At 50.5% G+C, this 22,984-nt stretch overlaps 1 protein-coding gene and 1 non-coding gene across 8 annotated transcripts in view; both read left to right on the top strand.

The window, feature by feature from the left end:
* Positions 1–1,520: 1,520 nt before the first annotated feature.
* The window catches only part of TMEM181 (transmembrane protein 181), a 68,033-nt gene continuing 46,569 nt past the window's right edge, over positions 1,521–22,984 (top strand). The window contains exons 1-2 of one of the 7 annotated variants that reach the window (XM_059176642.1): positions 20,570–20,698; positions 21,911–22,022. In XM_059176642.1, the coding sequence (XP_059032625.1) occupies positions 22,003–22,022 (20 nt within the window). In that variant the 5' untranslated portion in view covers positions 20,570–20,698; positions 21,911–22,002. Of the gene's footprint in view, positions 1,830–20,565; positions 20,699–21,907; positions 22,023–22,226; positions 22,333–22,647; positions 22,982–22,984 lie in introns of those variants that run through there. The other 6 variants (XM_059176643.1, XM_059176645.1, XM_059176646.1 and 3 more) reach the window with 6 other exon arrangements.
* LOC131834902 (U6 spliceosomal RNA) lies at positions 3,675–3,781 on the top strand. Its single transcript, XR_009354996.1, has one exon. It is a non-coding gene; the product is annotated as a U6 spliceosomal RNA (small nuclear RNA).

The raw sequence follows: 22,984 nt of genomic DNA, 5'->3' as shown, positions 1-22,984 counted from the left end.
GAAAGAGATCACAAAATCGTTTAGTACCCCACAGTTTAGGAGCAGGAAAACTTGCATTATCCTCTAGGGGCTATTGTCATTCAAAGGGAGAAAAAGGGCTTAGGCTGGAGAAGTTAGGAAGTCTTCCCAGAAGGTTTATAAGCATTCTGGTGTATCTTTGAGGCTGACTAATGTTTCCCCCAGTGATAAGCTCCCTGTAGCCAATCATAAAATATTTTAAGTGTGGCAGATGCTGGTCTCACAGTCTCTATCTCATTTCAGGAAACAAATCCGCACGTGTGCTTTCTTAGCATGCCTGTCTGCACTGTATTTTGGGTAGAGCCAGTTCTGAGCTCCATTCTTTGTCCTTTGGAGACTGTTAAATACAGACACTCATGTTAACAAATTAAGGCTAAAACTGAAACTGTGCAGGGTGCAGGATGAACACAAGTTATGGGGTTATTTGCAAGTCTTGACAAGAGAGCTTGGCTAGCAGATAAAAATTTGTTCCAGAATGTAAGAAGGAAGAGAAAATAAAACATGGGGATAGGGGCGCCTGGCTGGCTCAGTTGAGACTGCTTAAAAATAAAAATATTTTAAAATGGGGATAAAAAAGAGCAAGGGAGAGTGGGTGAAATCAAGAGTATAGTTTGGGAATTCTGAGAATACTTGAAGGTGAGTGATCATTAGACTCACATGGGGAGCTTTGAAAAATACAGGTTCCTAGGACCTGTGTTCTATAATTTATATTCAATAGTGTAAGTGGGGTCCCCCAAATGTATGTTTGTAAAATGTTTCCCCCAATGCATACAAGTTCAACAGAGCATAGAAACCTGTCCTGCATCTGGGTAGAAACACACTGACCTCATTAGGAACAATTGTTTCTTCACTTATTATTGTAAAAATTCACCAGAGATGACACCATCCCCATCGTTAGACATATAGTCCTATGGAAGACGTGTTGATTTGTGAGTTTTAATTTTATACTCAAGTGTTGAGCTTGTAGACGATGAGAAACTCCCTTGCCTCTCCCCCCGTGGTTATAGAACGTGTGGGAAGAGTCAACTTATTTGGGCACATCGTTAAAAAAATCTCTTATGACATAACCATAATGGGCTTGGTTTTAAATGTTTTAGGATTAGGCCAAGTAGAACCCAGGTGGGGGTGGGGGCGATGCGGAGAAGCAGTCTGGGACTGTCCGTGGTGCTGAACGTGGGAGCCGGCCCCAGTTTTTAACCTGTTCAGTCCGCCTTGAAGCCCCATTTTCCTTTTTTTCTGTCCTCTCCGGTTGCTTCCTTTTCCCAGTACGAGCAGGAGCGAGGGTGGCCCTTCATATGTTTGTCCTGGGCGTCTGATGACCTTGTGTTGGATTCCCCCCCGCCCGCTCCGGCTCCTTCTCCCTGGGCGGCGGCTGATGGGCGCGGCACCCTCCTCTCCTTAGGCCCGCGTGGCTCCGGGGCGGACCCCATCCGCACCCCGACAGGCTCCGCTCCCCGCATCTCGCGGCGGCGCCCTGAGCGCGCCCCGCCCCCTTCCTCCGCGCCCCCTTCCCACTTCCCCCGCCACCTGCTCCTCCTCCTCCTCGGTCCCGCCCAGTGCGCCGGCAGCCCCCGATCCCCGGAGCTGGAAGAGAGAGGGCCGAAGGAGCAGTACAAAGGGCGGAGCGGCGGGAGGAGGGGACGCCGGGCTCGGCGCCGGGAGGGCAGGCGCGGTGCGGGCATGGACGCCGAGTACCCTGCCTTCGAGCCCCCGCTCTGCAGCGAGCTCAAGCACCTGTGCAAGCGACTCCAGGAGGCGTACCGAGAGCTGAAGGAGGACCTCACGCCTTTCAAAGATGACCGCTACTACAGGTAGGGGCGGGCGGGCGCCGGCGGGCCGGGCTGCGGGGAGGGGGCGTAGACCCGGGGCTTCGGGCCGCCCCCGCAGCCCTACTCCCAGACCCCCGTGCGCTGCCCGCCTGCGGGGTCCCGCCCCTGGGCCGCCCCTTCCCCCTGCGAGTGTCGAGCCCCGGGAGCGGCGGAGAGGGAGCTGGTCTGTGGGTTCTGGCTGTGGCCGGCCGGAGAGCTAGGGTGAAGAGCTGTTTTCCATTCCCTAGAAACCTGAGCCGAGATTCTCAAATCCGGAGACGGGGACCCACGGGCATTCGTCCCGCTTTGCTCCTCCCTCTCTTCCTCCCTTCCTGTCACCTCCTCCTACCTCCCCACCCGCGTGCCTACCGCCCCCACGGGCTTCAGGCCTTGCTGAGCACTGGTTTGGGGAGAAGATCACTCCCCCTCCAGCGTCAGGCAGGGCGGGCCCTGGCCTCTCTTTTGAGGTACTGGGGCCCTCAGGCTTTGGTGAAAATCTCGGCGGCTGGGGTGGTCCTGAGCGCTGGAGGCAGACGCGTCTGGGCTGAACCGCACCTGGGTGAAGATGCTGTGGGGGTCATGGTTCCGCACGCGCCCCGACGAGTTGTTGGTTTGGGCTTGTCTCTGTCGCCCTCTCCGTGTGGCCAAGGTGAGCCTGGAGGTTGCAGACTCTCGCAGCAGGAGGCCTGCCCCTTCCTGTGTTTCGCGGTTCTGTTGGGAAACCGGCTCCTTCGCTCATGGCTGGGCTTAGCCGATGTATTGTGGCGTCATGAAGGGACCCAGTCTGGAATCTGGAGTCTGGAGTCTCCGGCTGAGGTCGACCTTACTCCTCACTAGGTCCGTGATATGAGAAAGTTATCTGCTAACTCTGCTCTGCATGCTTCCTCCTCTGTGACATGGGGAGCTTAAACTAGAAGGTTTGGGGAAGGTGACAGTTCTAGTGATGCTGGACTACTCGCCCTGGGCTTGCGGATGGGCAGTTGATTGCACAGCTGTCTCTGAAGTGGGGAATACTCCTTTTTATACAGCGAACCCTAATAGTCATGCATGCGCTCAGACAACCATGTATCACACTTACCAGATCTTTTCAAAAGTCCTGTGGCTTCCCAGTGGCTGACCAATATATTGGTCACAAAAAAAGGAAAAGCCCATTTAAAAATATACGTAATCCCAAGATTCTATTGTGTGGCTCAGGATGGACTCCACAGTCAGCCTCATGAAGGCTCCTAGGATACCCGACAGTATGGTAAAAAACAGACAAAACAGAGATAGTTTTAAATCTTATGTTTAATGTATATTCCTGTCTCCTTTCCCACTAGTTTCCTCCCACTCTGTTTTTTTCTCTGTGTTTTATTGTCTTGGGAACATTTCTTTGACAAAAGATCTAGTGAATATCTAGATGGTCTTAATTCAGGTAGCAGAGAAGAGAACAAAGCCACACCACTGGTTAATCCACGACTGGCTTATCCTTTATTCATTCATCCATCTATCCAACCAACAGTCACTGAAGACCTCCTGTGTTCCTGCTGCCATTCTAGGGGGTGGAAATACAGGGTCCCTGGTGTCATGGAGCTTACAGGCAATAAACGAGTGAGTACCCATCGCACTTGGAAGATAATAGACTAAGTGCCATGATAAAGAGTGAGGGGGGGTGCTACTTCAGAGACACTGATCAGAGAAGGCTCTTGGACGCTTGACTGGAAATGAAGAATGACTTGCTCGCTAGCCAATGAGCTGGGGCAGAAAGTTCCAGAAGAAGAATTACAAGCCCAAAGTCCCTGAGGCCATAAAAACGTGGTACCGTAGTCCCTCCTTTGCTGCAGGGGTTATGTTCCAAGGCCCCAGTTGGTGCTCGCTTCGGCAGCACGTATACTGAAATTGGAACGATACAGAGAGGATTAGCACGGCCCCTGCGCAAGGATGACACACAAATTCGCGAAGCATTACTTATTCAAAGAAAAAAAAAAGGCCCCCATGGATGCCTGAAACCACAGATAATACTGAATCTGAGATATATTATGGTTTTTCCTATACCTACCTGTGGTAAAGTATAATTTATAAATTAGGCACAGTAAGAGGTTAACAACTAATAATAAAATAGAACAAGTGTAATTACGTAATAAGATTGTGTGAATGTGGTCTCTCTCGGAATAGCTTACTGTACTATACTCACCCTCCTTTTTTTTTAAGATTTATTTATTTATTTGAGAGAGAGAGAGAGCGCCTACACACGCATGTGCCAGTGGGGGGAGGGGCAGAGGGAGAGAACCTTCAAGCAGATTCCCTGCTGAGCATGGAGCCTGACACCAAGGGGCTCGCTCTCGTGACCCATGAGACCATGACCTGAGCCGATATTAGGAGTCAGATGCCTACCTGACAGAGCACCCCCCCGTGCCCCTGTACTCACTCTTCTTCTCGTGATAGGATGAGACTATGAAATGCCTACGTGGTGAGATGGAGCGAGATTGATGATGTGGGCATTGTGAGGTAGCACAAGGCTGGTTGACCTGCTGATCCACATAGCAGAAGGGGGACTGGCTGCTTCTGAAGCGGCCATGGAAACTGAAACCACGGGAAAAGGAGGGGACTATGGCATGTTCAAGGAATAGGAAGAAGACCAGCACGGGCAGAGAAATAGACAGGCCTGGGACAGAGAGAGCCTTGAACGCTAGACCGAGACCTATGAATTTCATTAGAATTCCAGTGTGAAGCCATTGAAGAGTTTTAAGTGGTGGGGGAGTGACAGGAGCAGTCTGGCGGCCGGTCCTACTGCAAGCATCTGAACCTGTGCTCTGGAGCAACTCCATTCATTGGTCTGGATGTTGAAGACCATGAATTTACCATGGTTGGAGGGGGAAAGTGATGAATTCTGTCTGCCCTGCTGCCACGAGGACAAGGCGGCTACAGAATGATTTACGATATGGTGTGTTGGCAGAGCAGTTAGGCTGAATCACGACTGGTTTATCGTTGAAAAGATGCTTTAGGTCTTTGAACTGCGTTCCATTGCTCCATTGAATTTTTATATCAGTGGGTTGTCCCTTTACAAAACTAGGCGAAATTTTCTTGGGTTTCCAAGTTGGGAAGCTGATAGTTACAGCTCCTGTGTCTGCGTCGCTGGAAGAAGCACTTGCTACTATAATTTCTGTTCCTGCTTTTCTCACTGTCTTCGTGTCCTCATTAGTGACTTGTGACTTAAAAGCAGCAGTCTCTTTTCTCCAGGAGGACTGGGCCTTGCCCATGTGGCTGACAATTTCCTCAGAACAGGGTGCAGCAAGGAGACAGCAGCTAATGCCTGTTTGCAAAAGATGGTTGGTCCCTCCGTTAGCTGAAATGGCGATTGGCATATTAGCTCTGTGGTTTGGCATCATTGATAAATGGCGCCTATGTGATCAGAGGGCTTGCAGTCATTTGCCCAAACTGAGAGGTTTTCCTGCTGGGGAGGGGGTGGCGGCGTGATATAGGTGGCAGAGCTGGGTCTGAAATCCTGGGTCTCCGTCTCAAGTCTAACCTTTGCTAACTTCCTGGCCTTGGAGTAACGGTTCTATTTCACTGGTGATCAGTTTCCACATCAGAAAATGAAGGAAGGATGTGGTAGGCTCAAGGGTTTTTGAAAAGAGCATGGAAGGTGCTTTCTAATGTAAACAGAGCAAAGCAGCCTGGAGGTAATGGATTGAGCTGTTTGTTGATCCAGCAGCTTAATGGTGTCGTCAAGTCCTTTTGTTTTAACCTGGTGGCCATTGGTCTCAATTAGTTCCTAGTAATCATTTCATCTATTGCTTCTCATTCATGTTCATGGGGAGAACTGGCGGGCTTCACCTAAATGAGAAGGGATAGCTTGAAGCCTGCGGCAAGACTCCTTGAATCTCATCTCTGCCCACCACCAAAATGGTTAACAGCGAAGACAGATGTGTTGACAAGGACACGGAAGATTCATACTGTAGAGTGGAGGGAAAATCGGTCCCATCCAATGTGGGGCTATGGAAGGCCATTTGGCTCTAGCTCCTAAAATGGAATGTATACATTCCCTTCAGTCCAGCAACCCTTCTTAGGCATTTACCCTGCAGAAATGCGTGCATGTGTCCTCGATAGACAAGGACTAGAATGTTCATAGCAGCACAATTCACTATAATTCTAAACTGGAAACCAGCCAAACGCTCATCAACAATAGAATATGGGTAAGTTTGGCTTATTCCATCATACCCTACAGCCATGAAGGTAAACAACTTACAGCTCCACACAATAAAAGTGAGTCTCTCACACATATAATGTGAGCAAAAGAAGCCAGACACAGAGTATACACTGTTGGATTCTACTTACATAAAAAGAAGTATAAAACAGGCAAAAATGACTGTGTTGGAAATCGGGATAGTGGTCACCCTTGAGGGACGAGTGAGTGGAAGGGGGCAGGAAAGGGCTTTCTGGCTGCAGGTGATATTTTGCTTCTTGATCTGGGTGCTGGTCACAACCCACTCGTGTGTCTCATTGGTGACATCAGGGCCCTTGCTCTTTCTTGAGTCCCAGGGATGGGAATAGCCTGAGGCAAATCAGAGCATCCCAGGAGCTGAGGATGGAAACAAATTCCCCCAAGGCCCATGTCCTCAAGGGAGAGGGAGACCGCAGAGCCCAGCTGGAGGGCTGCTAGGAAGAGGGTGTGGGGAACAGACGCGGAGCAGGCAGTCAGCCACGCCCATGAAATCTCCGCAGCTCAAGAAGAATGGACGATAGATACAGTTCCTTTAGAGCCCAGTTCTTAGAGAATTTGTGATTGTCCATTTTGCCAACCCAACTTTGTTTCTTGTGTTATTACTTTACCTCTCTAAAACACAGAAACAATGGGGCGCCTGGGTGGCTCAGTTGGTTACGCATCTGCCTCTGTCTCATGTCATGATGCTGGGGTCCTCGGATCCAGCCCCGCATCGGGCTCCCTCCTCAGGGGACGTCAGCTTCTCTCTCTGCCTCTGCCCCTCCTCACTGTTTATTTGTTCTCTCTCTCAAATAAATAAATAAATTCTTCAAAGATAATAAAATATAGGAACAACGAAGATGGGCTTGAGTTTTCTTGGCCAGGAAAGGGATGCCAGTGGTGTCCTCCCCCCAAAATGACTTTTGGAAGTAACGTTTTATCACCTTGGTGAGTTCATCAGGTTCGGGGGCTAGCTCTCAGTCTTGCTGGCCTATCTTCGCCAGCGCACTGAGAGGGAAGGACCTGTTCTCAGGGAAGGTTTCTCATTAACTAAGCTCTGGATGAATGTACAGAATCAGAATGCCAGTTTATGTAATTGGCTGGTACAGACCCAGCCGATAACGGTGGGCATGGCATCACAGCCCTGGGAAACAACCAGATCAGGGACTCTCAATTCTAGCTGCACATCAGAACCATGTGGGGGAACTTTTAGAAATACAAACGCCCCGGCCCTACCCTCGAGAACTCTGATTTCATTGCCTGGGATGGATCTCAGTCAGGATGGAGAATCCAAGAGCGGCAAGTGGAATGTTTAAGAGCATGAAGCTGGCAGAGCCTGATGCATCCGTCTCAGCGGGACACGCTTGGCATCAGCGTAGGAACACCAGAAATTAAGGCTCCTCCCCTATACAAAGCCCAGTGGCCACTGTCAACAATCACCTGGGCTTTTCCCACACCTGTAGGCTGGCCAACCTCCCTTTTTAGGTGAATGCATCTGTTCAGGTGACAGGCAGATTTAAAGGTCTGAGAACCACTTTTTCCATTTAAGGCAAACCTGCATATATGTACTGGCTTTAATGTGAATGACCCATCTGACCTGACCCATCTGTACTGATTTTAATGTTAATGTTTCAGCTGGCTAACTTTTCTTCTTGTTTTCAAGTTATTGGGGACAAGTCATTGTAATTAGAGTACTGATCTCTCTCTCTCTCTCTCTGTCTTTTGTGTCTTTGTTGGCGGGAGCAAAGGGTAGGTATCTCTGAGGAGATAGAATTTTAGAACTAGCTTCTTTATCTTCATCTCTTCAAAGGTAGAAAAATAATTTCATTGAACTTGAAAGCGTAGAGTTATGTACAAATCTGGCTCAGTGAGGAAGGCTGATTTTCTATTTGGAACAAGATATAGGTCCCAGAAGGGCCCTGGACCAAGGACCTAAGCAAACACATGTACAAGGGGCCAGCAGTGGGCACCAGAACAGGTCAGGTGCCCTCAGACATACCCATGACTTCATGTGGTCCTCCCAGGGCAGCACCCCTCCCCCACAACTTTTGACTGCTTTGCTCTCCCTTGTTCTGGGTTCTTGTTCCTGCAGTTACCCTCTCTTGTCCCCATGGGTGCAACCACACTGTCTTCTTCAGCATGTATTGGTCTGCCTTCTTCCCCTACCGTATTGTCATATAAAGGAGTTAAGGATGGTCCCTGTATGTTGGTTCCCATGTTGTTTGGTTCTTAACTTATTTCATAGCAAGTGCCTAACTCACTCCTATGGGTGCCTATCTCAAATTCTTACATAACCAGTTGCTCTACATAGACCCCGTGATGCATATTTTTAGCTATTTGGAGTCTGCCTGCTATGTATACCTGTGAAACAGTGCTCAACACCTGCTAGCCATAGACATGGCAAACCCCCTGACTATAAGCGATTCCAAACTGTTGCTGCCCTTGGGGGTTCTCTGCTCCCCCCTTCTGCAGCTGAGCAACATCACGTGTACACATAAGTCCCCTCTTTAATTGTTTTCTGCCCCGAGGGTCCCCTAGCCCTCTTCTTTGTGATAAGGTAATGTCTTACCCGTCTCTATGTCATGAGCACCTGCTACAAACTACATCACACAATAGGTGCTCAACTAACATCTGCTACATTAGAAGCATGAATGGAGGAGAGAGCACAGAAGACATCTCACTAAATTACAGGCAGGCATATTTGCCCAAAGTTTAATAGGTAGAAGCTATGAACTGAAGAGTTCATGCGAGCTCCCAGTAAAACTGCTTGCTGGGCAGTGGTTGCTTTGGAGCCACCACCAGGAAAATGACTAAATATATAGCAGGAAATTATTAAAGATAATAAAACTTACAATAGAAAATATTCCATTAATGCAAAAGAGAACAGTAAAGGAAGATGAGAGGAACGAAAAGGACATGAGACACAGAGAAGATAAGAAGTAAAACGGCAGACATAACTCCAGCTCTATCAATAACAAGGCAGAAGTTGTCACATGGGGTAATAAACAAGATCCCTTTATACCTATCTACAGAAAACACACTTTAGATTCTAAGTTACAAATGGGTTGAAAGTAAAAGGAGAGAAAAAGATATATCGTGCAAACAGCAAACTTAGAAAAGCTGGTGTGACTAGACCACTATCAGGTAAAATAACTTCTAAAACAAAACACGTTACTAGAGATAAAGAGGGATATTCTATGTTGATAGAAAGATCAATCCATTAGGAAGATCAATCCACTAGGAAGATAAGTTTACAACAGTAAACTTATATGCAACGAACAACAGAGCCCAAAATACATGGAGCAAAGACTAATAGAATTGAAGGGAAAAGTAGAAAATTCAAAAATAATAGTTGGAATCTTCGATACTCACTTTCAGTGATGGATAGAAAAACTAGCCAGGAGATTGACAAAGAAATGGAAGACTTGAACATCAATATAAACCAAGTAGACCTAGTAGAAATCCACAGAATACTGTGCCCAAGAAGAGCAGAATACATATGGAACATTCTCCAGAATAGATCATATAATCGTCCTTGAGAAAAGATGTAATAAATTTAAAAGGACTGAAATCAAACAAAGTTCTCCAACAACCCTGGAATGAAATCAGACAGCAATTAAAAGAAGACACTTGGGAAACCCCCCATATGTGGAAATTAAACAACACACTCCTAAATACCTACTGGCAAAAGACAAATCACAAAGGAAATTAGGATTTTGAGATGAATGAAATGAAGACACCATATACCAGAACACCTGGCATGCATCTAACAGTGCTTAGAGGGAAAGTTATAGCCATATATGCCCACATTAAACAAGAAGTAAGAGCTCAAATCAATACTTAACCTTCACTTTAAAACACTGGAGAAGAAAAGAAAACTCAAAACAAGCAGAAGAGGGGCACTTGGGTGGCTCAGTCTTTAAGCGTCTGCCTTTGGCTCGGGTCATGGTTCTAGGGTCCGAGGATTGAGTCCCGTGTCAGTCTCCCTGCTCAGTGAGAGGCCTGCTTCTCCCTCTCCTACTCCCTCTGCTTGTGTTCCCTCTCACTGTCTCTATCTGTCAAATAAATAATTTAAAAATATTTAAAAAAACAAAGCAAGGAGAAGGAAAACAATAATAAAGATTATGGTGAAGATTAATTTAAGAAAAATAGGGAAGATGAATAAAATGGACATTTGGTTCTATGGAAAGGTCAGCTGGTTTGATAGACCTTTAGTTAGACCGACCAAAAAAAGAAGATGCAGATTACTAAAATCAGGAATAAAAGAGGGAACATTGCTATCCACCTCACAGAAAAAGAAAGGACCATAAGGGAATGCCATTAGATAAGTGTTGGTCCCGATAAATTCTAAAAGAGACACTATTACCGTGATGCCAAGCTAAGGACATCACAAGAAATCCCCAGATCAGTCTCTCTCATGGACATAGAACAGTTCTCAAACAATACAAAAAGCTAGCAAACTGAATCCAGCGATAGGATTATAAAAAAGGGATTATACACCATTACCAACAAGTGGACCTCGTGCCATGGAACTCAAGGTTGTTTTAACATTGAAAAGATCGATTACTCGGGTGCCTGGGTGGCTCAGTGGTTAAGCCGCTGCCTTCGGCTCAGGTCATGATCTCAGGGTCCTGGGATCGAGTCCCGCATCGGGCTCACTGCTCAGCAGGGAGCCTGCTTCCTCCTCTCTCTCTCTCTCTCTCTGCCTGCCTCTCTGCCTACTTGTGATTTCTCTCTGTCAAATAAATAAATAAAATCTTTAAAAAAAAAAAAAAAGATCGATTACTATATAATACCAGCAGACCCAGTCCATGGTGTTTTATCACTTGGTGTTTCCAGGTGGTACAATCCTGGGCTTAAGGGGCATCCCGAAGGCCTTGAACTAGCCGCTGGTACGTGTATGGCGCCCATGGTCCAAACAGCAGACTCGCTGTTCACACGTCAGTGTTCTTTCTGGTGGGTCACGGAAGATTAATTATTTTAACCTGTGCCTTCCTGTGAGCAGAGCTTCGGCTCAGGCAGCAGAGTTTTTGCTCTTTTTTCTTTAAAACTAGCTGCATGTTCCTCTGAATCGAGAGGAAAAAGTGAAGATGTTCATTTCCTGGGAGCAAAGCCACCGAAGGTTCTCTGGGGCCGTCCTCGTTCTGCTGCAGCGACGACTCGGTTCTCGGAGTAGAAGAGCCTCATGTGTCAGAGGAGGACAGGCCTCCGAGCTGGGACAGGACACCTGAAGCTTGACACGGGGAAGCCGGGGACTCTGTGTTTGTCTCCTAGGCCTGCGTTGACACCGGACCACAAACCGAGCAGCTTACACGGCAGATGTTTTGTGTCTCCTGGTTCTGGAGGCCAGAAGTCCGAGATCAAGGTGTCGGCAGGCTGCTTCATTCCCAGGCTGTGAGGGCAGGGCCTGTCCTGGCCTCCCTGGCAGCTTCAGGGGCTCAGCTATTCCTTGGCTCCTGCACGGCCGCTCTCTGTCTTCCCTCACTCTCCATCTGTCTCCGCATCCAGTTTTCCCCTTGTCGTAAGGACACCAGTCCTAGTGGACCAGGGCCCACATTTGACCTCATCTTGATCATCTGCAAAGACCCCATTTCTAAAGAAGACCACCGTCACAGGCACTGGGGGTCAAGACTTCAGCATCTTTTGGGGACACAACTCCACCCCTACCAGGCTCTCCTTGGTCGGTGCTGCCTGCGTGTTGATGCAAGGCTGTGGCTTCAGATTCCCTCCGAATGTTCTCTAAACTAGCAGCTGACTGATGAGCGAGAGTCAGGGGGACTGAGTCTTGGCTTGGTTCTGTTGCCACCATCGTGGAGGTCAGGTCCGCACATCTCAGAGAATGATCTCAGATCCCTCCTGGCTCTAAAACCATGACCATAGAGTGAGAGTGGGGCTGTGCCTGAAGGGGGTGGCCCAGGGATAGCCTCCCTGGCAGAGGGGACTACAGTCCTCCCAGTGTCACCCAAGTTACCTGACCTTTATGAAGTTCAGGTTAGGAAAATGTGTGGGGTGTGTGCGTGTATGTGTGTGTGTGTGTGTGCGTGTGTGTGTGTGTAGGCGTGGGTATATGGTCTGTGTGTGTGTGGATGATCTGTTTGTGTTTCTGTGGTATGTGTATGGTGTGTGTATGGTGTGTGTGTGGTTTGTGTGTATGCGTGTGCTGTATGGTATGTGTGTGGCGTGCATGGGGTGTGGTGTAAGTGCTGTGTGGACGTGTGTGCAGTGGGGTGAAGCAGGACATGGAGTGTGGGCCAAGTGCCAGGTTAGCTGTCCAGCCTTTCCGGCCTGAAGCCCCATGATCTCGGGTGAGGAGGGCCTTTAATTTTGACCCAGGCCGACAGAGATTACTTAAAAGTCCATTTGGGAAGGGCAAGCACATCTACAGCTCAGTGATGAGTGGTCGAGAAGCTCCAGACCTGGCATTCTTCCCATGGCCGTCCATCCTCAGTGTCCTGCAGGGTGAAATGCAAAATCAAACACTGGTCCTTTAGGAACGCCAACTTTGCGGTAGTTCTCATGGTGAGGGCAATGTCAGGGACACCTAGAGGCATTCACTGTCGCTTTTCAGAGATAGGGTACAACAGCGTTTAAGACTGTTGACTGCGGGGTGCCAGGGTGACTCTGTCGGTTAAGCGTCTTACTCTCGGTTTCAGCTCTGGTCATGATCCAAAGGTCGTGGGATCGAGCCCCACGTCAGGTCTGCACTCAGTACGGAGTCTGCTTGTCCCTCTCCTTCTGCCCTCTCTCCCCGCGCATGCTCTCTCTATCTCTGAAATAATAAACAAAATCTTTTTTAAAAAAGACTATTGATTGCAAGTATTACTTTCAGCCAAAAAGAAGGAATTTATTACAAAGATACAGAGATAATTTACAGAATCAAAGGGCAAAAATGCCTCTGGATCTCAGGAAGGAGCTGGAACCAATTCAGCGTGGGTTTCTAATCTCTTGCCAGGGCCCTAGACCACTGGTTACCAAGCCTGCTGCACACTGGGATCCTTTGGAGAGCTGTAACAGTGACCATGTCCAAGCCCTACTTCGGATTCTGATTTAATTGGTTTGGGGTTCAGCCTGGGTATTGGGCCTTTTGAAAGCTCTTCGAGTGATCCTGACTTCAACAAATTTTGAGACCATTGTCCTAAACTAATTTGTTCCTCTGTCCTTTTGTCCTGGCTGCCTGGGAGCCCGGGGTCTTTGATCGATGCCCGAGCTCCCTTCTCCGTGCTTACCCTGCTCGATTGCAGGAGGAAATCACCACCAGGCAGGCCTTAGTGGAAGTCACCGTTAATATGCACTCAAACACCTCAGCTGGGGCCTCCACAAAGCCCAAGAATCCTGCTAGCTTTTCCAGGATGCTCATTTCCCCCGTGTTTGCAACAATGGTTTCAAACTTTCTCTGCCTCCTCATACTGGATCCATCCATATCCCCAGAGCCCCCGGGCCCTGCTCACATTCTCCACCCCCCCAAGGCCTGTGCCTGGCTTCCCCACCCCAGTCATCCTGATAAAGGTTCACATGGTTCCTGGCCTCGACTGCCTCTGCCCCACCGCCGACCGATGGGGATTGGCTGGACTGGTGCCCGCAGGCGCAGGCTCCCCAGGGGCTGCTTATAGGGGCCCGGAGTATCACCCAGATGTGTAGGCCAGACTCCGGCCCACAGGACACAGATTGACAGGATAGAACCAACAGACCGTTTTGCAGTCTCTCTGGAACTATCCTGCAAGACAGACGACTTGATGTGTTGATTGTGAAGCCGGGGACAGCTTGCCCTCCCTTGAATGTACTCTCCTGAGCCCCGGTCTCCATGCTGTCTCCAAGCCTCCCTGGGGTCATACCTGCTTCCCATGAAGTTCACATGGAAACTCTTGCCTCAGATTCTGTTTTGGGGGGGAAGCAAGCTAAGATATTCTTGAACATGAAGACAGTTTTGCCCAGTACCTTGTAGAAGACATGCAGGCCGGAAGTAGCGGAATCAACTGTCCTGGTTTGCCTGGGATGGCAGGGCCCCGGGGATCCGGGCTTTCAGGACCCAAACTAGAAGAGTCTTAGGAAAACCGGGACCAGCAAGGAGAGGCGACCTCGCAGGAGTAAGTGCACACGCAGCTTCCCACCTCCAAATGACACACTCACTGCCCGGGCAGCTCCTGGCCTTTTCTCCCATGGACAGATGTCCCCCAGCCTCTGAACTCTGAGAAAACACACGGGTATGTTGCCAGTCCTCTGTCCTTCCTTCAGGAACATGTTGGGTGTCTTTCGGCACCAGGCTTGGTGCCGGGCCCTGGAAAGAGGAGGACAAATAAAGGCGCACAGGGAAGTCACAGGGGATGCTATTGGAATGGTACTTGTTTCGCGAAAGGGAGGTCTCTGCACAACAGCCTCCAGAGGCTGAAGAAAAAGGCTGACAATCCCGGCTTGAGGAGGAGTGGTTTTTTTAAGGGGACCTTCCGGACAGAAGCATACCTTGGGCATCATAAGACAGTAGATGGCCTAGCTCCCCTAAGACCCACGGCTTTTGTGGCCCCCGAGGCTGGGAGTACATGTGGGGGACGAGCTGGGAAGACAGAGCTTGACAACAGGTGTGCGGCTTGGCCGTTATCTCTGGGACAGAATGAGGATGCCTAGCCTCGGGGTGTACTTAAGGGTGTGGTTAAACGAAAGAATTGGAGGGGGGCTGCTGTGCTCAAAGGTTCAGGACACAGACTGGTCATCATGGCGGATCAGTTCAAGATGGCGTCAGTCTGGTTCATGCGGTCCCCCTCAGATGCTCGGGATAAAATGGAAGGCAGGTTTCAGTTCAGTAAATTGAGACTGATACTTGGAAAATTCTAAATTAGCAAGGAAAGAGAAGGTGCAGGGTATTGGTATGCTGGACACGAATTCCCAGGGAGTGGAAGCCGCGGGGCCGGTGAGAAAGGGCTGTGCCCTGCGAGCCTGTGTGAGGGCAGGGATGGGCTCAGGCAGAGTGTTTCTGCTGCTGCTCACTGTGCTTCATCATCGCGAGTACCAGAAACCCACGGGTCCCAAGGAGAAAGAGGGCATTTGTTTCAGTGGTGCTACGAGGATAGAGAGAGAGAGCGTGTGTCAACTCCTTACTAGTAGTGAACTTCATGGTGACACCGAGAGTTCCACGCAGTTATCTCCCCTTTGGAGATGAAGAGCAGGGAGGAAACGAGCATCATGTAGCGAGACTGTGCAAGCTAGTCCCAGAGATGGTACCCAGAGGACCATTCCTCCCAGGGTTCGTGCTCGTGTGTTGTCTCTTGCCCTTGGATCTGGGCTGGCTCTGACGTCCTTTTACCAACAGAATGTGGGGGTAGCAACGCTGAGTGACGCCTCAGGCCAGGTCACAGGAAGTCTTACAGCTTCTGCTTTGGTGGCTCAGAGTCGCCATTCTAGGAGAAACCAGCCATATGTTCGTGGTCCGACTTCCCTAAGACCTGTGAGGGGACCCGCGCTAGCGCTGGGAAGAGCCGCTTGGGCAAGACTGCCTGGCTGGCTGCCTGCTTTCCAGCTGTCCCAGCTCAGGCACCAGACCTGCGCGAGATGCATGTAGGATGTCCAATCCAGTCAACCTGTATGACTGCAGCCCCAGACGCCCCATGACTGCATTCACCAGGAAGACCCCCAGAAAGAACCAGCCATCTGAGCTCGTCAGCACCCAGCACGGTGAGAGACAGTAGCCTACTGTTTGAAGGCAGCATGGCAGGTGCCATCTGCAGCGGCCCCCGGGGACCCCCGCGTCCCTCACAACCTTGCGCAATCCCCACCTCTTGAGTGTTGGCTGGACCTGGGATTTGCTTCTAAAGAGTAGAGTAAACGCAGTGAGATGTCCCTTGTGAGATTACGTGACTTCTGTCTTGCCTTGACTCTCTGGTTCTTGTCACTCCCGCGGATGAAGCAAAGCTGTCACACGAGAAGGTGCCCTGTGGAAGCCCCAGGTGGCAAGGCAATGGCCCAGAAGGCACGAGATGCTACCCAGAAGCACGAGCATGAGCGTGGTGGAGTCGGAGCCTGCCCCCGCTAGTCTTGAGGATAACTTCAGCCCCAGGCAACACGGTGTCTACGTGTCTACAGCCTCAATGGGCACCTGAGCCAAAGGACCCCGTTAATTGCACCTGGATTCCTAACCCCCAACAGCTGTGTATCAGTTTCAAGAAGGAAACAAAACATCATCATCATTATTATTATTATTGTAGAAACCTAGTAGAAACAGAAGAGGAAAGGAATCCACGCATAGATGAAGGTAATAACAGGCAATAGATGAGAACAAGGCAAAGTTACATCATATTGCATATTTATGACATCCAGCCTTGGCAGCTGGGGAAGCCCCGTGGAGACGAGCCAGGCTGGGGTCCCGCTGGAGAGACCTGGGCAGAGGTCCTCCCCTCCAGTGAGACTGCCCACGCACCATCCCCATAAATACCATATATTTATCAGGGCAATAACAGGGTTTAAAATGAAATTTTGCTTGTCTGAATGCAGTTTGGAACGAGCTGCACTCCCGTGTTATCATGTTTCTGTATCTCCAGGAAGCCTGGGCTATGTGTGTCTGCCTCCCTTCCCTAGATTCCATTCCAGAGGAACAGCCCCGCCAGGAGCAGGACAGGACGCGAGACAAGATTTGTAGCTCTTGACGTCCAGAACAGAAGGGTCAGTTCTGACCTGGAGGCCAGAGAGTACATTTCAAACAACCAGGCTCCCGAGGTCATTCGCATAGCACGAGTCTCACCAACAATATTCCTGAACCTGCCTGTGTGCACGTGGGTCCAGGCAGCCGGTTATGGGGAACAAGTCACAGAAACATTTGCCCATAGAGAATACCCACAGAAAAATTCTTTTTTAAAGATTTTATTTATTTATTTGATGGAGAGAGACACAACAAGAGAGGAAACACAAGCAGGGAGAGTGGGAGAGGGAGAAGCAGGCTTCCCACCGAGCAGGGAGCCCAACGCGGGGCTTGATCCCAGGACCCTGGGACCATGACCTGAGCTGAAGACAGACGCTTAATGACTGAGCCACCCAGGCATCCCAGGGCACAAATAGGGCAGTTTTCTTTTTTGAGAAATATTCCATTTAGGGGTGTTAGAGAATGAATGTTTGTGTCCCCCCCCCCCCCATCCCTCAGCTCTCACTCATATTTTGAAGCCCTAAACCTCCCACTGCAGCTGAATTTGGAATAAGGAAGTAATTAGGTTTAAGGAGGTCATAAGGGTGGGGCCCTGATCTGATGGGATTGGCATCTTTATTAGAAGAGATGCCAGAGAGCTCCTGCTCTCTTTCTGTCTCTGTCTCTGTCTTTGTCTCTCTCTCTCTCTCACACACACACACACACACACACACACTCATCAAGGAAAGGTCACATGAGGACACAGCCAGAAGGTGGCTGTCTGCAAGCCAGGAAGAGAGTCCTCACCAGAAAGGAAATCAACCAGAACCTTATCTTGGACTTGTAGCTTCTAGAACTGTGGGAAAAAACGTGTTGTGGAAGCCAGTCAGCCTACGGTATTTTGTTACAACAGCCTGAGCGCCTAACACAAAGGGTTCGAGAGAGCTGCAGTCCGCCCTTGGTTTCCTTCCTGTTTAACTCCTGGCCCAGCGAGATCATGAGCACCCGATGTTAGCCATTACTGATTCTTATTAATGAGATGTAAAGAGATCACCACGGTCTGTCTACAGAGTGCTAGACCATGTTCATTGTTATATTAGGAAGTGAATTCGAGTCCCCTGGATTTGTCTCCTGGGGTGTCAAGAGCATTTGCAGGTAGGCCCCTTGAGATGTTGCCATCAGCCTCAAAAAACAGCAAGGAGGCAGCCAATGACTTGACTTTGGTTCAGTTCTGGAGAAAATGATTTAAAGGGATGGTTTGTTGGCCCTTAGAAAATGAAATGAACGGCACTTGGGTGGCTCAGTTGGTGAAGTGTTCACCTTCAGCTCAGGTCATGATCCCAGGGTCCTGGGATCGAGTCCCACATCGGGCTCCTTGCTCAGCAGGGAGTCTTCTTCCCCCTCTCTCCCTGCCTTCTGCTCCTCCTGCTTTTGTTCGCTGTCCCTCTCTCAAATAAATAGACTAAATCTTAAAAAAAAAAAAAAGGTGAAAATGAAATTAAACGTTCGGTATTAGTAAGGGTTTTTCTAATTAGACCAATCTAATTTCTGATACTTTGATCCTTTTTGAAGCAAGGCTAGGTTTCAAATACATATATACCCACGGGTCCAATCTCCCAATTAAGTGGGATTACTGGGAAATGCTGTGAAACATTGTGCATATGGATTTTAGAAGAAGGCTTTTAAAATAAGAACAAAGTTGATAAATGTGGGCTGAGAGCCTTTGAGGTCAGAGTGACTATATATATATCTAATGGCCTGTATGCTCCTGGCCTTTGCTGGTTGCTCGGACCACGTCGCATTCTTCAGCACTTGGGACACCAACATCAGAGAAGAGCATGAGCCTGGGGCCAGGTCATACAGGTTCTCGCCAGTAGTCCCTGAGAAAAGCACGTAACCTCTTTAAGGCCTCCCTCTCCTCTCTGCAAAATGAGGGTAATGACCACGAATAACTCATCAAGCTGCTGAGAGAGTTCATTGGCTCAGAGCTTAGGCTTTGCAGGTGGTCAGTAGTTGCTGGTTCTTGTCTCTGGACAGCGTGGTCCTGAACGGAGATCCCAGGGGGTGTCAGTAGAATGGAACTGTGAACTGAGTGGGTGGAAGCTACCAGATACCAGCTCCTTCTGAGGCTGATACAGACCTCACCTGAAGTGTGCCCCGTTCTGAGCTTAGTGAGGAAACTTGCTGAACAGAGGCTCCGAGGAGCGGACCTGGAAGTGACTGGAGGAAATCTCCTGTGAGGGATGGTGGACAGATTAGACAGGCTATCTTGAAGCCCCGGAATTTGTTGGGGACCTTTCCCCTCATCATAGACACTGTCACCGTGCCCCTCTATCCCTTTTCTGTCACGGTTGTAACTGTTATTATCTGTTTGCTGGCTGTGTCCTTCACCCTCCAGAACTGAGGGAAGTGTGTAGCGCACACTGACTGCTCAGTTAATGTTGGAAGAACACATAAATGAGAAAAAGAGGGCTTGAAGTGATGCTGGACATTAGGTACTGGTTTATGTTCCCTGGCCTTGTTGCCGTGAAGACCCCTTTTCCTCCAAGCATCTATGAAAAGAGTCAGAAGAATAATCTTTTGTTATCATTTCATTAAGGGTTGTGGTTTAGGATTCAGGATGGTAATGGAATTTATCATTATTACTTGGTATCCGGTCGGTGGTCTTCAAGCCCCTCCCGCTTGGAGATCAACCCAAACGGCATTGCCTCTCCTCTCCCACACAACCCCACCCCTAGAGAGTGAAGTGCCCTTCCTCAGGGCCACTGTGGCAATCTGTGCTTGTCACACTTAGTTTTGGTAACTGACTTTGCCTGTAAGTTTGTTGAGGGCGGGAACGGAATGCTACTTGTGGTGGTATCTTTCTGCCAATACCAATGAGCTTGTGGGGAGCTTAGTGCTTGAACAAGGAAACATGAGGAAGAAAACTTGAAGTCTATTTCCCCCATTCAGACTGACTTTAAATCCATAGCAATAAGGGCACAGGGCACAGGGGACATTTTGACAAATGCTTCATAGAGAATCTTGGAAATATTTGGGAAATATCCCAAATCTTGGAAATGCCTCTCCTCTGTTCTTGATCACAGAAACTGACGACTGTGAGCCAAGATCTTAGGTCAGGAAAGTGCTTTTGGTCAGCTGATCTGGTCACTGTAAAAAGAACTGCGACAGGATTGGTCCCTGATACTTGCTCCTATTCAGTGCCTTAGCAGGACCCGGATTCGCACCACCGATTATGTTTTCAGCTCTGTGGGATGGGGGGCATGGAATCCACACCTCCTGCTTCCTGAGGGACGGTGTTTGCATCCCTGATGGAAAATCTGCACGCTGTGGTAGCTCTAGTCTAGAAAAGGTTTGCAGAAACTACCAGAAAGAGCCTGGAAAGCTCTCTTGGCATCCCTTGGGGGTGTCAGAGGTTTGCTCCAGCTTTTAAGCTCTTTGGGTCACAAACCTTTTTGAGAATTTGGAAAGTTAAAGCTCTTCTCCCCTGCAGAATGCAGACACCCATAGTGTCTTTTGCACAACTGTAGGGCATTCATGGTCTCCTGTGATCATTCTTAAAGCCCTGATTAAGATGCCCTGGAAGCCAGAGGGAATGTTTTAATGTGCTGTCTCCTCAGCAAGGGACAAGCAGTAAGTCAAGCCATTCATTCATTCATTCAATCCGTTCGTGAACCCTGGACTGAGCCCACCCCCCCGCTCGGGCCGCGTCGTGCTCCTGGGGCGCAGGCGAGGCAGACGCGACGCGGGATCCCTCCGGTGGAGCCAGTGAGCAGGGTCTGAGGGGAGGCAGAGCCCGCCCTGTCGCTGCCCCGCGCCCCGGCCGCACCCCTCCTCGCCTCGGCCCCCGGCCCCCCCGCTCCCGCCCCCCCCTGCTCCCGCCGCCCCCGCCCCTCCCGCCGCCGCGCTCCCGCTTCCGCGCACGTAACGCCGGCGGCGCGTCGCGCTCTGACGAGTTCCCCGGAGCCGGCTGCTCCCGGGCCGCTGTCGCTCCGGCTGCGGCTGTGGCTGTCGCGGGGACCGCGCGGCGCGGGGCGGGCTCGGGGCGCGGGCCGGAGCCGAGGGCCGGGGCGCCGCGATGGAACCGTGAGTGCCGGGCGGGCGGGCGGGCGGGCGAGGCGGGTCGGGCCGGGGTTCCCCCCACCTCGGCTCCCGGGCCCGGAGTTGGGGCTCCGCGTCCAGCTGCCGGGAACCCCGACGCCGGGCCCTCCGCCCACGTGGAGCTCGGGACCCCGCGGAGGGAACACTGCAGGGGGCTCCGCGGGGGTGGCTCGGCGCGGCCAGTGGAGACGGGGTCGGGGTCCGGGACGGGTCTCGGCCAGAGGGAGCCTCAGGAGGGCCCTTCGAGGCCAGCTCTGGCCCTGCTCGCCCTGGAGAACCGGTGACCCCCGTCCTACAGGAACGTGCCTCCCGGAGCCCCCTCACCGCCTTTCCTGGGGCTGCCCGGGGCCCACCCTCTCGGCTGGAAGGGCGGTGGCGCCCAGCCTCGCCGGGGACCCTACTCATCACCTCTCTGTTAAAGGCACCCAGAGCACCCCCACTCAGCTCTCCTCCATCCAGCCCAGCCCAGGGTAAAGAGAGGTGCTTTCCGGTGGCTTTTTGATGATGTTGGCACGTTGGGAGCCTGCCACAGCCCCTTTAGATCTCCGGGACACCGAGTTTTATGAGTTTTAATTTGCTGACTTTGAGCCTTATTTCCTCTGTGAAGTTCAGGGATTTTAAGTGGAAAAACCTGTCCAGGGCCCCATAGACGCCATCCTTAAAGCTTGCCTTTGACGCAGCACAGTCACCTGGGTGCCTCCCAGGGGACATCCGGGAAAAGAAAGAGAAAACGTTTTTTAAAAAGTTTAGTGCATGAGTTGCAAAAAGTCAGAAGTCACAGAGAAGGACGGCCTGGAGGCTCTGCTGCGTGGAGCTGTGTCTGCGGCGGGAGGCGGGGGAGGCAGCTTCCCACGGTTGCCCGCAACCTTCAGATGGGCTGTGTGAGTCTCCGTGTGTTTGGGGTCGCGGAGGCTGAGCGGTTTGCTTGGGACAGCTGCCGATTTCTCTGACTGGGCAGAGGGCCGATCAGAGGGTGTTGCCAGGATGCAGACACATGTGATGGAGGAAAGCTTTTTCCTCCTGCGACCTCAGAAGTTTCTGACTTCGGTTATTCACTTCAGCAGAGGAAGCCAGGGTGGCATGAAATGTGGGTGTTTTAAAGGTCTTTCTTTTAATTATACCCCAGGCAGAGGGGGGTTGGCATTACGGGCGCTGTACAACTCTGGGGTACCATTCCTTCGTGGTGTCTGTCAGCAGCATGCTGGAATGAGCCTGAAGATGCCTTCCGGAGTTGTGGCCAGTTGTGACTCTGGAACAGAGGCCACGAGAACAAGTGCTCTTGTTGCCAGATGCCACCGAGAATCCCACGGTGAGAAAGCCGGGAAGGGACCGGAGCAGGAAGAGAAGCCAGAGAGAAAAAGTGGTGGGGGAGAGCGGAGGGGAAATGAGCCGCCTGGAGGCTCTGGGCTTAGCCGGTGGGGGCTGGGGCAGGTCAGTGGCACTGTCACTTCCCTGCTGGACCTCCCTGACCTCCCTGCTCACAAGCGGCCCAGCCTATTTTTTTTTTTTAAAGGGCAGGAGAGATCGCTATCGAACCAGTCTGGGTGAAGAGTTCCTGGTTCTTAGAAGCTGTACACTGACGCTTCCCGCGAACTCTGCTCCTTTTCTCATCGTGCCAGGCAAGGGCCCGGTGCTGGGGGTTCAGGAGGAGAGGACGGTGTAGTGCAGGGCAGGCGGGTCTCGGACACTGGCTACCATGCCTTGCTTTTGAGCTGCAGTGCTACACGTCATCATTGGGATTTCTCAGTTCATTTGTTGCTTTGCCCTTGCCTTTCCCTGCAGGCTGGCAGAGGGCGGGGTTCTGTGTGTGCTGCTTGATATTTGCAACCAGTTTTGAAAGAGTGCATTTTAGGGGTGCCCCTTTCATCCTGGGTGCATGTAAGTGCTGAGCGCATTAAGTAGGTTCCCCTTCTGCCAGCAGTGAAGGGGTGGCACAGACAAATAAGCACAAACCTTGTTGTGGTTTCTAGTGTCCCAGACCCTCAAGTGTCCCCATGTTTGAGGGGACACAAGGTCTGGGTCAGTATCCTATTCTTGAAATGACAGTTTTTTAAGATTGCGTCCCTTAGGAACCTTTATTTATTTATTTTTTGAACCAAGAAGATATCTAGAGCTAATAAAAAATAAGTATTTACCCTGTGCCAGATACCGCTGTGAGCGCCTTATGTATGTCATTTCATGGAATCCTCACAACGACCCTCCCTGTGAAGAAGTTTCTTTTAGCATTCCCGTACGACAGATGACAACACTGAGGTGCAGAGAAGTCACGTG

The sequence above is a fragment of the Mustela lutreola genome, chromosome 6 (assembly GCF_030435805.1).
Source record: "Mustela lutreola isolate mMusLut2 chromosome 6, mMusLut2.pri, whole genome shotgun sequence".
NCBI classification, from domain to species: domain Eukaryota; kingdom Metazoa; phylum Chordata; class Mammalia; order Carnivora; family Mustelidae; genus Mustela; species Mustela lutreola.
Note: the sequence above shows the minus strand (reverse complement) of the source record. Positions and strands in the feature narration are given on the sequence as shown.